We start from the raw sequence: 15,342 nt of genomic DNA, 5'->3' as shown, positions 1-15,342 counted from the left end.
GCCTGTAAAAGCAATGAATCACAAAGGCACAGCACTCAGTTCTGTCCCACTGTTCCTGACTTGCACACTTACAGTCTTCATACGATTTTGAAGTCACCAAGTTGCCCAAACATTATGTGTATTTTTTTTTTTTCTGGCAGTGGCTAGGGAAGAAGCAACAATAACTTTTACACTGGTGATGAGGTTCCTTACACAAGAGTGTGCATGCCAGTGGCACTGGAGTACAACTTGCTTGCTTTCATCTACAAAAAATGACAATGTCCAGGTACCTCAGAATGGCAGCCATGCCCTCCAACACATCAAGCAGTATCTGAATTACTGTAATCCACAATCCTGCTTGGTGTGGTATTGTCCAAGTTGTTGACTAAAACACTAAGAATATCATCCCAAGTATCAAACCCAAAGGAACATTATTTAGAATCAGATCTGTTGGCGATAACTTTTTTCCCCCTACCCACTGGAAGGTATTCTATCCTGGTATTAACAGATATGGTGTAATATAATAAACTGTTGTTGAATCACAAAAGGAAAAGATGGGAAAAAAGCTACTGGGTTAACATAGTGGAAAACAAAAATTGAGAAAAAGATGCCTGAAGGATGGTCCAAACTCGGATCTACCAGCTGTCAAAGGGCAAGAACTGAGGTCATGAGGCAAGCTAAAGGTTTCAGCAGACATAATCAAGTCATAGATACATATAATGTTGGCATATGTAAAAAGTATATTATGTCTTACTGTATCTTCAAGCAGTTCATGTCTACTTCTTACAAAAAGAAACACTGAAGTTGTTTTCATGGAATGTTAATCCCAGAAGAACATTAATTCAAAAGAAGAAGAACTTTGCTATAAATCATTTGAAAATTGTAATTTCATTCTGCCACTGTTTGGTGTCTATCAAGATAAGGTCAGGACATTCTCGTAGTAAATTCCAAGTCTTTACTTTTTGTCCTTATAGCACTGTTGGCAAGATCCTGAAAGATCCCTACCGAATTGAAATGATGCTCTGCTAAGTGATCTTTGAGCCTGAAGTGTGAATTCTATAGTTTGCATGAACTACCTACATCTTTCTGCTGCCAGCTCTGCTCTTATATGCCAGGGCACATCAATCCCAACTTGCAATATCCTGAATATTAGTCTATAGTCTATTCTGAACTCAGCAAAAACACTGTGCAAAAATACATGCTGATTCCCCAGGGTCCACAAAACTTCATATTGGACTGAAAAGACAAAAATTTAATTGTCCAATCGCTGTCGAGGAAAAGATCAACAAACTCTGCTTATCTACAACATAAGGGTAATAAATATTTATTGTTTTAAGATCATGTGGCTTCTGTTCCTCAGTCATAAAAGACTAATAAACATTTCATCATCATAAAATTTGCGTAAATTCAAATAATTCTTGTTAACTACAATGATTGAAACCTTACTTTTGTTCCTTCCTTATTTATTCTGGAAAATATATTCCATTTCTAAAATATATTGAATTTCTTACTTCTGCTGTTGAACTTAAGAGCTTAATACCTGTCCATTCATAGCCTTAGGAAGTTTTAAAAACTCATTTAAAGAAGATTTTAATTTTGGAAAATTCCTGTTTAAGAAGATACAAAATCTGTATCTTCCATTAGTAAAGTTTCAAATTCAAATACTTTGTTTATGCATTATACACTTCTCTATGATGTTTGCTTATGAAAAGTTTTATAAGTTATATCCTTTATATGCTATTTTAGAAAGGAGAAATATTTAAACATTAAAAACATTTACTAAAATGGTTATTGGTTCTGGTATATTTGACATAGACTGTATCAAGCTCTGCAGAATGGAAATGTCACCAAAAGTCAGAAATTCTTTGCAAGACAAAACCAGAGTGTTAAATATTGATAGTCAGATGGAATGCATAGTTGGTAGTAGGAAGGCAAAATCTGGTAAAGGAAAAATAAAAATATAACTGCCATGTACACTACTAATTCCCCTTCTAGGTGTTTGTAGAGACAGAACACAGCTGTAAAGGACAAGTGAGTGATCCTGTAGCAGGGGTACACCTATTCATTACTGTTACTTTACTCCTGTGGTAATTTTTAAAAGTAAAACTACTTATTTTACACTATAAGGGAAAATAATGTTGCTTAATTAAAATGTTCTCTGGGGGTAGAAAAAAAAAATGAAGCAAAACAAAAACACCAGTGAGAAATTCTCCTTAATGTTTGCATTGCTGACCAGTGTTACTGGTTACATTACATTTAAAGAGATATGAACTTTTCCTTGGGTATGCTGACTGTCCCATAGCACCAGAAAAATCTGTACCTGTTTATGGACAAATGCAACATGAGATTTTTAACTGGGTTACTGAAACAATTTTCAATTGACACACTTTTCTGAATTTATTGATGGCAGTTTCAGGATATGGAGATCAGTTGCAATGTAAGAGACGTTTCTCCAAAAAACAAGGATACAAAGCTCATTAATTTTAATCTTTGAAGCATTTTGCATAATATGATACCATTATGATCATTAAAGTGTAAGTCTGAATGGAACAAAGTTTATTAAACCAAATTCCTGCTTTCTCAAGAAAAATGGATATAAAGAGATGATAAAACCCTATCCTCCTATAAGAACAAGATTCATATAGTAATAATCTAAAAACATTTCTTCCTGAGAACAAAACAAATTCCACATGAGCTTCTGAAGCAAAATACTGTTCCTGAACTTTTCTATAAAATAGTATAAAGACAAAGTATAATTGCATAGCCATTATACTAGGTTTGCAGGCTCAAAAATATTTCAGGCATTTTAAACAGATGTCAGAAAGTCTTGCTTAAATCATTCTGCAAAACATTGGACAATGTATTACATGAAAAGAGTATTGGTAAGATAGGCATGTATTTTTTGCAAAAGAAGACAGTTCACAAATTATCAGAATGGTACTAGCCAGACAGAAAGTACTATATTAGGATAATTTTTTAAATGAAAATTTTTGGTCCACTTTTCCATGATAATTTACTTCCTCCTTTTCATTATTCCAAATAGTATGTAATATTCTGTTCATTTTGTTATTATTTTGAAAAATATAACAGTTCTTCAACCTTGATGTTCTTTTAAATGGTTAAGGAGCACCACAAGCCTCAAAAAGGATTTAATTAAATAAGCATTTCAGGATTCACTCTACTTATGAAAAAGTTTGAGCTTTAACAAGGAAACGGAAATATCCTCAGCTGTTCCTAAATTCTGTTTATATTCTAGGCAGATTATAAAAGTATGACAGGTTTTTTGTCTAATTATAATATACAACAGAAGTATGTTGTTCTTGAGATTCTCTGTGAAGAATAATTTAACCAGCTTTATTATCACAAAATGAAGAACTGATGAGAGGTAAGTTGTCTACAAGTTTTAAAAACATAAATTCAAAATGCTTTTTTTTTACACATTTTATTTTGCACTTTGAGAGAATGAAGAGAGATAAAGTGACTTTATAACTGTATTCATTTCAGTGAAGGGCATGTATTTCACATGAAGTAACAAAAATTCCTACCTTGATGGACTGACTGTAAGGTCCTATGCTGGCAGGTGCCCAGTGGGAAATGCTCTGTACATGCATGACCAGCTTTTCATCATGTACTACATCATCTGTTGCCATGTCATACTTATGTGCAAGGCAGTCCATGCAAAACAGCACTCCATCAGGTAACAGTGTTTCCACACATACTCTGAAAACACAAGATAATTACTTTTTTTCAAACAGAAGTTTGATTGAACCAACTTCCAACATTTATTTTCCACTTTTTTTTTTAATCTGGAAATTAAGTTAGGAAATTTTGCCTGGATCATGTAGCAAAAGTCAGAGTATTGCAATAACCTGCTAGCATTAACACTGTTATCTCCTCAAGGACACTGCTGGCTCACAGACAGCTTCTTGTCTTTGCAGAGCTGCTTCCCAGCACTTCAGTCTCCAGCCAGCAGTGCATGGCAGGTGCATTCCTCCCCAGGTGCAGGACCTACATTTGACTTTGTTGGATTTCAGAAAGTTCTTCTGTGCCCATCTCTCCAAGCTGTCAAGGTCCTTCTGCAGGGCTGCACAGCCCTCTGGGGAATGGACCACTCCTCCCAGATTGGTGTCACCAGTGAACTTGCTGGGGAGGGATCTGCACCTTCATCCAAGGCATTGAGGAATAAATTAAACAATACTGGGCCCAATATTGAGCACTGGGGGACACTATTAGTGACAGGTCTCCAACTAGACCCTGTGCCACTGATTATGATCCCTCTGGGATCTGCCATTCATGCAGTTCTCAATCCACCTCTCTGTCCACTCATCCAGTCCCCACTTCCTGACTTTGCCTACGAGGTTGCCAAGAGACAGTGCCAAAGTTTTTTAAAAAGCAGCAACAGCTTATAGCTCCTTTACAACCTTCTCACAAGTTATTTGTAACAATAGCATATTTTTCTGCTATAGTTTAAGTTGCATGACAGATATATACATATGACAGGACTCAAAATCTACTTAAGCATTCATTTATAAAGTTCACTTCTGTTTCCTCCAAGGAAGACTGAGTGCCTTGATGAACAGACAGACATGTGTTGCATGTGGCCAGCTAAAAAGCAGGGGAGTTGAGGTCTATGTGGGGAAATCAACATTTCAAAGCCTGAGAAATAATTATATTTGCAGTCCATGCATAGAAAAGTCATTTAGCTCCCAGCAGGAATCCAACAAAAAATTACTTGTTCTCTTTACATATCATGTAACAGAAGAATTATAAAATTCTTCCCATCTTGCTTATTTCTTCCAAGAAAACTATTTTTCTCCTCACCTACCACATGTAAATATAGTAGTTTTTCCTTATTACCAGCATCATAAGCATGGATGAATGGGTTTTCTGCTTGGGCTGGTAAATTTTCAAGACAATTTTGCAAATTTATTGCAGATCCACACCCGAGCCAGTGCTTCCAGCATACTGTGTGTGAGAACTTCCACAACCAGGCCTCTGTACATAATGCAATGATGCAACCATGCAAACTGCTGTATCATTTTTCTTCAGGACAAAATGCAACACAGACAAATATGCAACATAAACGCAGTGCTGTGGAAAGGGACCTGAGGACCCTGGTCAAAGGCAAGCTGAACATGAGTCAGCAGTGCCCTGGCAGCCAGGAGGGCCAAGAGTGTCCTGGGGTGCATCAGGCACAGCATCACAGCCAGGCAAGGGAGGGCATTGTCCCCTCTGCTCTGAGCTGGGGCAGCCTCACCTCCAGTGCTGGGGGCAGTTTTGGGTGCCACAGTAAGATATATAGCATTAAAGAACATCCAAAGGAGGGCAGGAAAGATGGTGAAGGGCATTGTTGGGCGGCCATACGAGAAGCAGCTGGAGGAGACTGAGGGGAGAGCTCATTGCAGTTACAGCTTCCTCATGAGGGGAAGAGGAGGGGCAGGCACTGATCTCTTCTCTAGGGTGACACTGATGGGACTGCAGTGATTCTGCAGTGATTCAATCAGGCACAGCACGTGATTCTTAACATGTTGTCTGCAGGATCATGAGCTAGACTTGGACGATCCTTGTGGGTCCCTTTCTACTCAGGATATTCTATGATGCTCTGAAAACTGTTTGCTCAAAAAAAAAGAAAGTAAAAAGCCATTTTCCTGCAACTTTCTAGTCTTTCTACCTTTTTATTTTCTTGATGGAAGGCTATGTAGCTGGCTATGCAAATGTGGAGGCCTAAAACATGCAGGCATAAGAAATGAAGGTTAAATTGTGAGAAGCTGAGTACTATAAAGAGAACCTACAACATGTAGGAGCAGAGACTAATTTTGTGTAGTTTGCAGCTGGGATTAGATGCCTCCTCTGAAGGCACACACAGCCAACTCTCCCATTTCTCTCTGATTTAATAATCCTGGCCTACAGTCAGCAGCTTGAAGAAGCCTCTCTCTGCTTATTTGGGTCTGACACACAGGCAGGGTAGTGGAATGTGATGATTATCTTAACAATGTCTTTGAACTATTTGTCTTGCTATACTTAAAATTCAGAAGCCTCTACTACACTTCATATTCTGCAATAAGAGAATAAAATACAGGATTTTTCATTAGAAAATTGCTGAACAGTTGGTTTTAAAAATATGAAGAAGACAAGAGGTATGACCACACGGTTGACCCTGCTTTTAGTGCAGGATTAGACTAGATGACCTCCAGGAGTCCCTTGCAACCTGCATTAACCTATGATTCAAGTGAAATTTCTCAAGCTGCATCAGTTCTGCATTCTCAGCATATTATCTCAGAAGCATAAGAAATTACTGTAAAAATTACAAATTACTGTGAAAAGAAATAAGCCATTTTGACAAAGACAATAAAAAATATAAACAGAAAATTAGTTTTAACACACATCCTTAAAAAAAAAAAAAAAATTCATGGGCTAGGTGTTTTTCTAATTTCCAATGAACAAATCCACCACACCCAAATAACACAGAAATCACACAGTACACACCTAGACCACCAAGCAGTTTCATTATGTCAGATGCAGACTTGGATGCAACATAGAAGATTTTGTACAACACATATTGAAAAAACTATGCTTTGTGTATCTATGAATTAAAGTGTTATCATCAGTGTAATTTCTTTTCATACTTGAATTCTTACTGAACATGGAAGTGCAGCTAAGCTATCCATCTAGTGTGATTATCTGAGGGAAACTCAAGATGTTAAGAACAACCAGACTGGATAGAGCCAAAGATCCATCTAATGCAGTATTTGTCTTCAACCAGAGCCGAATGCATATAGGCAGGGGAAGAAAAGAAACAGACTTAATATAGTTTTGAAATAACTGTTAGTATCTCATTATGCAAATCCCAAGAAACTGCTCAGATAATAATTTTGTCAAATGCTTTAGTATTTAACAAAATAAATAGAACAAAGTGAGTAACATTTATCACAAAGACCTAGAAGGTTCCAGAACTCATCACTTTTAGGAAGACTTAATATTGGTAGTATGGCTCCAGTAATGCTTTTGACACTTTCTCCTGTAACGCACTCATAGAGAAATTGTTGATGTATGGGCTGGATGAGCAGAGAGTGAGGTAGAGTGAAACTTGGCTGAACAGCCAGGCCCAGTGGGTGGGATTAGTAGCACAAAGTCTCACAGGTGAACAACCAGGAGCCTACACAGGGTCCACTCCTGTTCAACATCTTCATTCATAATCGGCATGATGAGGCTGTGTATCCTTGGCAAGTTTCCATCCACACGGATGTTGACAGGATGAAGAAACAGGCACTTGAACTTGATAGGAGCTTGATGAAGTTTGGCAAGGAGAAGCTGCAAGTCCTACACCTGAGGGTGGAACAAACCCAAGGTCCAGTATATTCTGTGGGCCCAGTGGCTCAAAATCAGCATTACAGAGAAGGACTGGAGGCTGCTGATGGACACCAACTTGAACATGAGCCAACAACGTGCCCTTGTGACAGAGGTTTGATGATATCCTAGACTGCATTCAAAGAAGCACTGCCAACAGGTCAAGGGATGCAAACAGAAAAGCAAAGCAAATAAAATCCTAGCAATACAAACAGTTGTCAGTTCAATCAAGTCGAAAAAGAACTAAGACTTGCAAACCATGTATTATCCTTCTGTAAGTCCATATGGGGGGGGCATTTGTAAACCTTATGGTATATATTAAAGCAGGAATTTCTAACCCTAGTGGTTTTGACATGAGCAGCTGTGATGTTAATACTCCAAAAGGCAGCAAAAGTCTTCTTCTGTGAGACACAAACATTTGGCAAAATGCTTCACAAATATGGCAACAATAATTCAGTCTATCACAGTGCATCATAAATATACTATAGCAGTAGTCTAATCCTACCTTGCTGGTGGACACAAATCAAATTCTGTCACATAAACTGAGTTTATAACACTGAAATCTTTCATGCTCTTCATATACAGATGAACTAAAATGATATCCTTCAGCTTCAATCCCTCTGAAGTCAAATTAGCTGCAGGATAAAAAAAATAGCTGTTAAAGCCAGAATATTGTAAATGTATTTAGAAAGACAGCATAGGCATCCTGGTTTTGTTCAGCAAAACCAACTGGCAATAACCTAACTGTGGTCTAAACATGACCGAAGATTTTGAAATATACTACCTTTCCCCATTCAATACTCCTTTCTTTCATTACATTCTTTCTCATGTCAGTTTTCCAAATATGCAGAAATAGACTACAAAACAAATTTTATCCACTCTGAGCGATGGTAAATTCTTGTCCCACGAAAACACATCATGTATTCATGCATGTAGATATGTTACAGTCTTAATTACTTGTATCCATTAGTCTGATTGTCCTGGGGGCTTGGGGTGGGGTGCTCATTCTGTGACAGCTAGTAATCTACAAAGGACTTTGAATCACAAAAATACAGAACTGGAAAGGACAATAGCCATCTTGAAGAAAAAGATCAAATATTTATATGCCATTCCAGAGGGATGCTTGTCTAAGCTGTTTTAAAAAATTCTCACTGCAATAATAAACTCTGCATAAACAAAGAATTATAAATGGCAAGCCAGACAATAGGAAACAGAAGTGGCCACAGGAGAAATGAAGGAAAGATGAGAGCAGAGGAAAGCTCAAGCAGACAGCTAAAGAAGAGATACTGAGAAGTCAAGATCATCTGAATGTGTATGCATAGAATACTCCAGGCATAGTGCTCAGAGAGAATGTATTACTCTCATATAGTCAATCATATAACCAGATATGTCATCAGCCCTGCAATGTCCCTTTTGTAGCTCATGAGCAATAGAAATTAAATGAAGACAAAATCTTCTCTGAATATAGAACATATATAAGAGAGTACTCTGTGACCTAATTTAAATAAGCCATGTAAAGTTGTTCTCAGTGTAATTTTGGGCATCTCGCCCTTTAATGTTACAGTGTGCACATGTATATACACTTATATATTTGGTTTTAAGTTGAGAAGTACAAGGGTATAAAGTCAGTCTCTGAAGGTTGTCACCTTAGTGAGAAACAGTTTTTGTATTAAATTTTTCAGTGCTTTTAAAGACAGGATTTTGCACACTTTCATTACGATTAATTAGGTCACACCAATACTGAATTTTGTTCTAAATGTTTCAGTGTTACTTAGTCATACTGTCAATAATAAAGGCAATCTGAAGAGGGGAGTTCTCACAGAAAAGAAACGTGCACAAGTGATATAAGAGGCTATATAGCAACTAAAATGTCCTAGAACTCCTATGAAATCACAATACATGTTCAGAAATATCACCTGATAAATTAGCATACAATGGGAATTCTGTATGGAAATAGAAACATATTTGAATGCTAAGTGATAGCAATCACTAGGTCAATATTAGCTGTTACATCATCAGTTAAGGAGGAAACAAGGACAATTTTTGAATTTCCAGCCAACACTTTAGTCAAGTAGAAAGGTCTGCAGTTAAAAGCTCTGCAGCATTACATGAAATACTGGAGGGGGAAAAAGCCCTCAATCAACAGATACATACCTCTGCACACACAAACATCCCAAATCTAAATTGAAAATATATGAGCCAACAAACTATCTCTAATTTGTGCACACAGAGCAAGCTGAAGGGAGTGACTTGGGTAAATTCATAATTCCTACTTTTACTTTAAAAATATCTCCTAAGTAAAAGTAATATCCCTTTTCCTCCTGCATTAATTAGAAGAATGGTGGGAAATAACTTTTCCCCAGCTTATAATCAAAATAAAATTGTTTCCCAAAACACTTTCTCTAGTAGAAAGGCATACAGGATGAACTCTTGGGCTCTTCACAACAACTTCTGTTTTTCAGGGACAGGACCTGAAAAGGTTTCCCTGCATTCCCATTGCATCTGTCCTGGATATACAAAGAAACCTTACAGACTTTCTGTTGAATTTTGAGCCATTCATGGTTTTTAATAATTTATAGAATATGATCAAGTGACACTCACCCTTACTTAAACAGAACTGCCCCAAAAGTTTAAATTAACTGAAGTACAGCTTTTGATTGTTTTTGATTGGTTGGTGTTTTTTTGTTTTGTTGGTGTCTTTTTGTTTGTTTTTTTATTAAGGGGTTATCAAGAATCCTTAGCTGAGAGCCACAAAATACAGCATCCCAACTGTCTACAGGAAGCAGCATTTAAGAACTTTAGCCTGTTTTAACATAATAAAAATCCACGGTTTCCTTCAGCTTAAGAAACTTTGCCATAGTACAACTACACCAGAGCTGCTTTACATTATATAAAGCAAAGCAATCTTTGTCATCTTCCAATCATATGTAAAAAAATAGTTTAACATTAGAGTTTAAGAAAACAAATGTATAAACAGCAATACACTGCATTCCCTCCCATTCTTGGCTTCATAGAATTCCATCCATTCTTCAGAATGTTTCCTGGTGTCCAGTAAGAAATTTCCATTTCCAAATCTTTTTGTCAGCACACATTCACTTTAGAGGTGGTTAAATCAGTTAGCCCAGGAAAAAGTTTAAAAGTACTGTGCTTATTCCATTCTCACTACAGTGAAGCTGAACTGCTGTAGAGATTCAAAATATGTGTTCAGAAAAAGCCTTGTGCACATTTGCAGAGTGAGTTCTGAGAAACAAATTGTTTTGTTTGTCATGACAGAACCATAATTCATTGAGTTTCCACACCCACTTCCAAAAGGAGAATATCTAAAAGAAATGTGAGAACTGAAATTTTCTGCAAAGGATCAGAAAACTACTTTTTTTCCTTACCATCACATAGGTAATGCAAGTAATCTGCTGAAAGCAACAGGCTACTGCACTAATCACACATAACATTTTTTGCAGATGCTAAGGCAAAATTACATAAAGTTTGTACAAGCTAATTTCCATTAAAATATAATGAGAAAAACATAAGACTGCAAAACCCTCTTGCTTCACTTTATAGATGATATGCAGATTTACACTAAAATCTATTGTCTTTTTCCATAAAAGTCTCCACCTTGCTGATTTCCAAACAATGAAAAACTAGCTTATTGACCTTCTACCAAGTATAACATTGCTTCTGAAAAAAAATTCTAGGCTTTCTTTACCATCTTATATTCAATCATGAATACTCAGTTGGACATGCAAAAATACATGATATGTTAGGACAATATCTCTTGCAAATTCATAAACAAGAATATGAGTTTACCCATCTAGATACTAAAAATTATTTCCATTTTGTGAATGAAAAGAAGCTGGTACAAACAGACTTTCTTAAACTTTAGAATGAAAAAATACAAAACAAAAATGTGAACATTTTATGTCAGAAAAAACCATCAACATTATATGTCAGAATCTTGTAAGGAACCTGGATTTCATGATTCCCAAGACAGCAATTTTGCCTTTACATTAGGAATATAAATGAGATTTACTGATATTGACCTAATTCTAGATGCCAAAATGTATATCAGCTTTCTAGAAAACTTAATTTAAAATTATGGAAGCTATAAACGTGCTCTAGTAAGTAGACAGCATCTATAGCACACATACATACACACACTATATATTTCAAGAATGCTATAAAGTGAGCAAGTACTGTGTAAATAGAGTTTTTACAGTGATATGAACACTATTCTGGCTTTCCTGGGCCTTCAAAGTCAGTCAAATTATGATGTGTTAAATATTAAAGCTGGCAGTCTTGATATCAAAGGTTCCAATCAAACGCAAAATGAGATGCACGGCAACAACTATGCAACCTATGAAGCTATAAAACCACTTGAAAATACAGATTCTTCCTTAAGATCATATTAAAAACACAATCAGTGACAGCAGATAATGTATTAACTGAATAAAGCACCTCTGAGAGAAGAAAATGCTTCCCGTGCTGCATCTTGAGCATTTTTATCCTTTGATGGAAGGAAGTGGGCAGTGATACCTGAAAACCATTGGTAACCACTCAGGGATTTTCCTGAATTTTGAAGTGTCTTAGCTATGGGAAATAAAGAAAAGAACTATGATTATAACAAAGGTTTCAAATTAAACAAGGATACATTTAAAATAGTTTAAAAAAGAACTTCACAGAACAGAAACCAACAAACTGCAAAAACATCTTCAAAAATATTTGCAAGCAGATATAAAAGCAAGGGTTCTAGGAGCAAAGCTCTCAAATCCTTCTCCAACACTGCCTTCACAAAATATGCATGCAAGTAGCACATTAGCTGAGAACTTCAGTACTTTTTCTCCTCCTTTCCATTTTTGCTGATCTTTTACAATTTCTCGACCTGTCTGGTTACAGACTTGGCACAAGATGTGACACTGAAAAGCTAAGATTTTCAAAAGTATACAAGAGGCATAAAAACAGATTTTCAAACTTGTATGCCAAATTTTACTGGAAGTTAGGTGCTTAACCTGGTTCTGACGATCTTTGCAAATGCATAAGATGTTTAGACATTTTTAAAGCCCACCAGGCACTTCTCCATACTCAAGAAATACCAAAGACCTAAATAATATATAATACCCAAACACTGTTGAGTGTGAAACTTAGTTTTCAGGAAGTTTACCCATTATGCATGTAGTGTAACAGAAATGTTGGGGTATTTCCAGAAGGAGGAGAAGGAAGGGAAGAGGGAGAGAGAGAAAGAAAAAATAACGTGTTATGCTCCTGTAAACTAATTTGAAATGCTTCATTACTATAGATCTATTATTATGAGAAAATGCATTCTAGTAGGATCTCTCTTTTCAGACTAATTACTACAGGTCAAGCACATTTTTTTCAGGACTGTTTGTATAGTAATTAAGATACTTCACCTGCATGAAACAGTCAATCTTTTTATCTCTTTTTTTTTTTCTTTTTTTAAAAAAACTGTGCAAAACTCACTGAAATCTGAAGACTTATGTTTTAAAGTCTTCCAGATCACTGGAATATTTTTCTGTGGTTCATACTCTTCTGATGAAGGAAAAGTATCATCATCCATACAGCTCATCTCACAATGACAGCTACTGACCACAAAAGTACCCAAGGATTCTTCCTGCTTGAGACAAACATTATAAAATAAGCAAGTAAACACCATGCCAAGCAGTATGAAATCAGCACATTCTATCATTCAAATACATGTTTAAGTTACAAAAATACTATATTTCAACAGATACATATTTTAGAACAATTCACAATAGCATTGGATTTCCCATTAGACTGCAGAACTGGCAAGACATAATGTACTCCTGTTGATATACCAAATGGAAGAAAAATACAGACTTAGTAACTGAGGACAGCAGATATGAAAAATGATAGGACCCAAGAATAAAGACAGAAAGAATACTATTATGAAGAAATGATATCCCACAATTATATAGAAAACAACTATGTTTTCACACAAATAGTATAAACTAAGTGAACAAAGGAACAAAAGCACAAAAGTAAAAATTTTATAATTAACATTGTATTAATTACTTGAAATGGAGCAAAAGACTAACAAGAAAGTTTTAAAATTTTTGGAACAATGAATAAAGGCTGTTCCATGTTAAAAAAAAATCTCTTTCTATTATCTCACAAAGACTATCCTTTCAATCAAACGGTTTGATATGAGTTGAGATAACAGAAAAATGTATTTCCCAAGATCTATACATTGAAGTAATTTCTTGACAAGAAAGGAAAATCATTCTTCCCAACTGCTTTCTCAGGACCAGGAAGAGAAAACTATCCACTACACCTTTTAAAGCAAAATACACAGGCAGAGTGCTTACTGACCAGTCTTTAACAGTTCAGTGTTCATGACATTTTCAACATGCCACATAATTACAGCATACATTTTTCTGCTGGCTTTTTAATTTTAGAGCAATCAGAACCCTTACTCTCTCCCATCTGATTTTCCAATCAGCCTAATCTGAAGAGCACATTGACTTTTGGACCACTAGCTTGGGTAAGATCTCTTGTCTATCTAAAAGCAGTATGAATTATGACAGACTTTACCTAGAAACCCTAATCAAACACAACTGCATGCTGTAATGCCAGATTCTATACATTGAATTTCTTCCCAAAGATCTCAAATTTCATGTAGTGTCTAAACTATGCATTTTACTGCTGGCTTCTTAAATACTAAATTCACAAAAATTATAATAAATCCAGATAAGGCAAGATAAAAAGTTGACAAAACATGAAACCTTTGACAGTCCTTAATAGTGATTAGAAACTTCAGAATATTCCTTCAGCTGATAAATTCATATTCCATGCAAAATGTCATTAAAAATAATATTAACATTATGTAGTGAAGTAATTTTTATTGTATTTAATTTTATTGTATTTTTTTTTCCTGTGGAAAATAAAACCTATCTTATTGCAACATTAATTTTTTCACTTCATTTTAATCACAAAAAAGTCAGAAAAATAAAGGAAAAAAACTATAGTATGCATGAGAACTCTGTGATAACTCAACTCTTATGTCAACATTTGACCTCACTGAAGTGAAAAAGGATCCAGTTAAGTTAAAGGAGTGCATTTGGAAATTTTAAGAAAAGGCTGAATTACAAAAAGATCATTATCTGGGAGAGGAAACTCAGTTCTGCTGACTCTGAAAGAGGTCATAGGTAGTTTTATAAGCACTGTAAACACTAAGTCTATTATCTAAGAGGGGCTGATGCTCTTTGATTGGACTTCATTTTATTCATTCCTCCAAGAAAGACATGAAAGTCAAGGCAATAATCTACTTTACTTGAATCAATTGTACCTCAGAGGTTAAAAGAAGTCAAGAAGATGTAACATAATAGCCCAGACCAAAACTACAATTTAGCACAAACATGACACGCATTCCAACATTACAATAGACAAGCATCCAGCAGCATCTGTACCATTTCCCACTCATTGAATTACACCTTTGACTACTGCCATCAGTGGGTGCATCTTGCTATTACCAAGAGGGATGCCTAATTGCTCCTAAGTCTTCAGGGATAACTTAAAAAAAATAAAGAAGCAGGAACACAAATCTGTAGTTGAAAAAGATCTTTAGATGGTTTAAACTACAAGAACCAAGGAAATTAAATTATTTCAAGAGTTTCTTATTTTTTAATCTACAAGATAGCACTTCATGGAAATATATAGACTGTATAGCAGCATCACATGCTAAAAGTACTACCACTTGTTTCTTGCAAATTGGTGTTTTAATAAATAAATTATTTTCGCTGAGTAATTCGTAGCATCCGCCAGATTTTTACTCACTTTTATTAAGCTTTATATAACACCCTTTGAAGAGATCTACAGATACAAATATCTTTGGAGGCTGCTCTTAAAGACCTGTAACTTCTCTCCATTCCCTAACCTGAAGGACCAAATTTATATGTTCTGCAAGTGAACATGAAAAGAGCATCTATTCCATTTTCATGCCACCAGTTAAAATGCTTTCATCTACATTTCTAAACATGACTTCTG

The 15,342-nt window shown here is 35.7% G+C and overlaps 1 protein-coding gene across 6 annotated transcripts in view; it reads right to left on the bottom strand.

Annotated features, from left to right (window-relative positions):
- The window catches only part of DPH6 (diphthamine biosynthesis 6), a 186,088-nt gene that overhangs the window by 100,986 nt on the left and 69,760 nt on the right, over positions 1 to 15,342 (bottom strand). For 5 of the 6 annotated variants that reach the window (XR_003946214.2, XM_030240291.2, XM_030240289.2 and 2 more), the window contains exons 9-12: positions 12,799 to 12,952; positions 11,779 to 11,910; positions 7,832 to 7,961; positions 3,525 to 3,699 (exon numbers count right to left, since the gene is read on the bottom strand). Coding sequence is in view for 5 of the 6 variants with exons in the window: in XM_030240291.2 (XP_030096151.2) it covers positions 3,525 to 3,699; positions 7,832 to 7,961; positions 11,779 to 11,910; positions 12,799 to 12,952 (591 nt within the window). In the remaining variant the exon portion in view is untranslated. The remainder of the gene's footprint in view (positions 1 to 3,524; positions 3,700 to 7,831; positions 7,962 to 11,778; positions 11,911 to 12,798; positions 12,953 to 15,342) is intronic. The other variant, XM_050975613.1, reaches the window with a different exon arrangement.

This window comes from Serinus canaria, chromosome 5, assembly GCF_022539315.1.
Source record: "Serinus canaria isolate serCan28SL12 chromosome 5, serCan2020, whole genome shotgun sequence".
NCBI classification, from domain to species: domain Eukaryota; kingdom Metazoa; phylum Chordata; class Aves; order Passeriformes; family Fringillidae; genus Serinus; species Serinus canaria.
The sequence above is the reverse complement of the archived record's forward strand: the minus strand, read 5'-3'. Positions and strand labels throughout refer to the sequence as shown.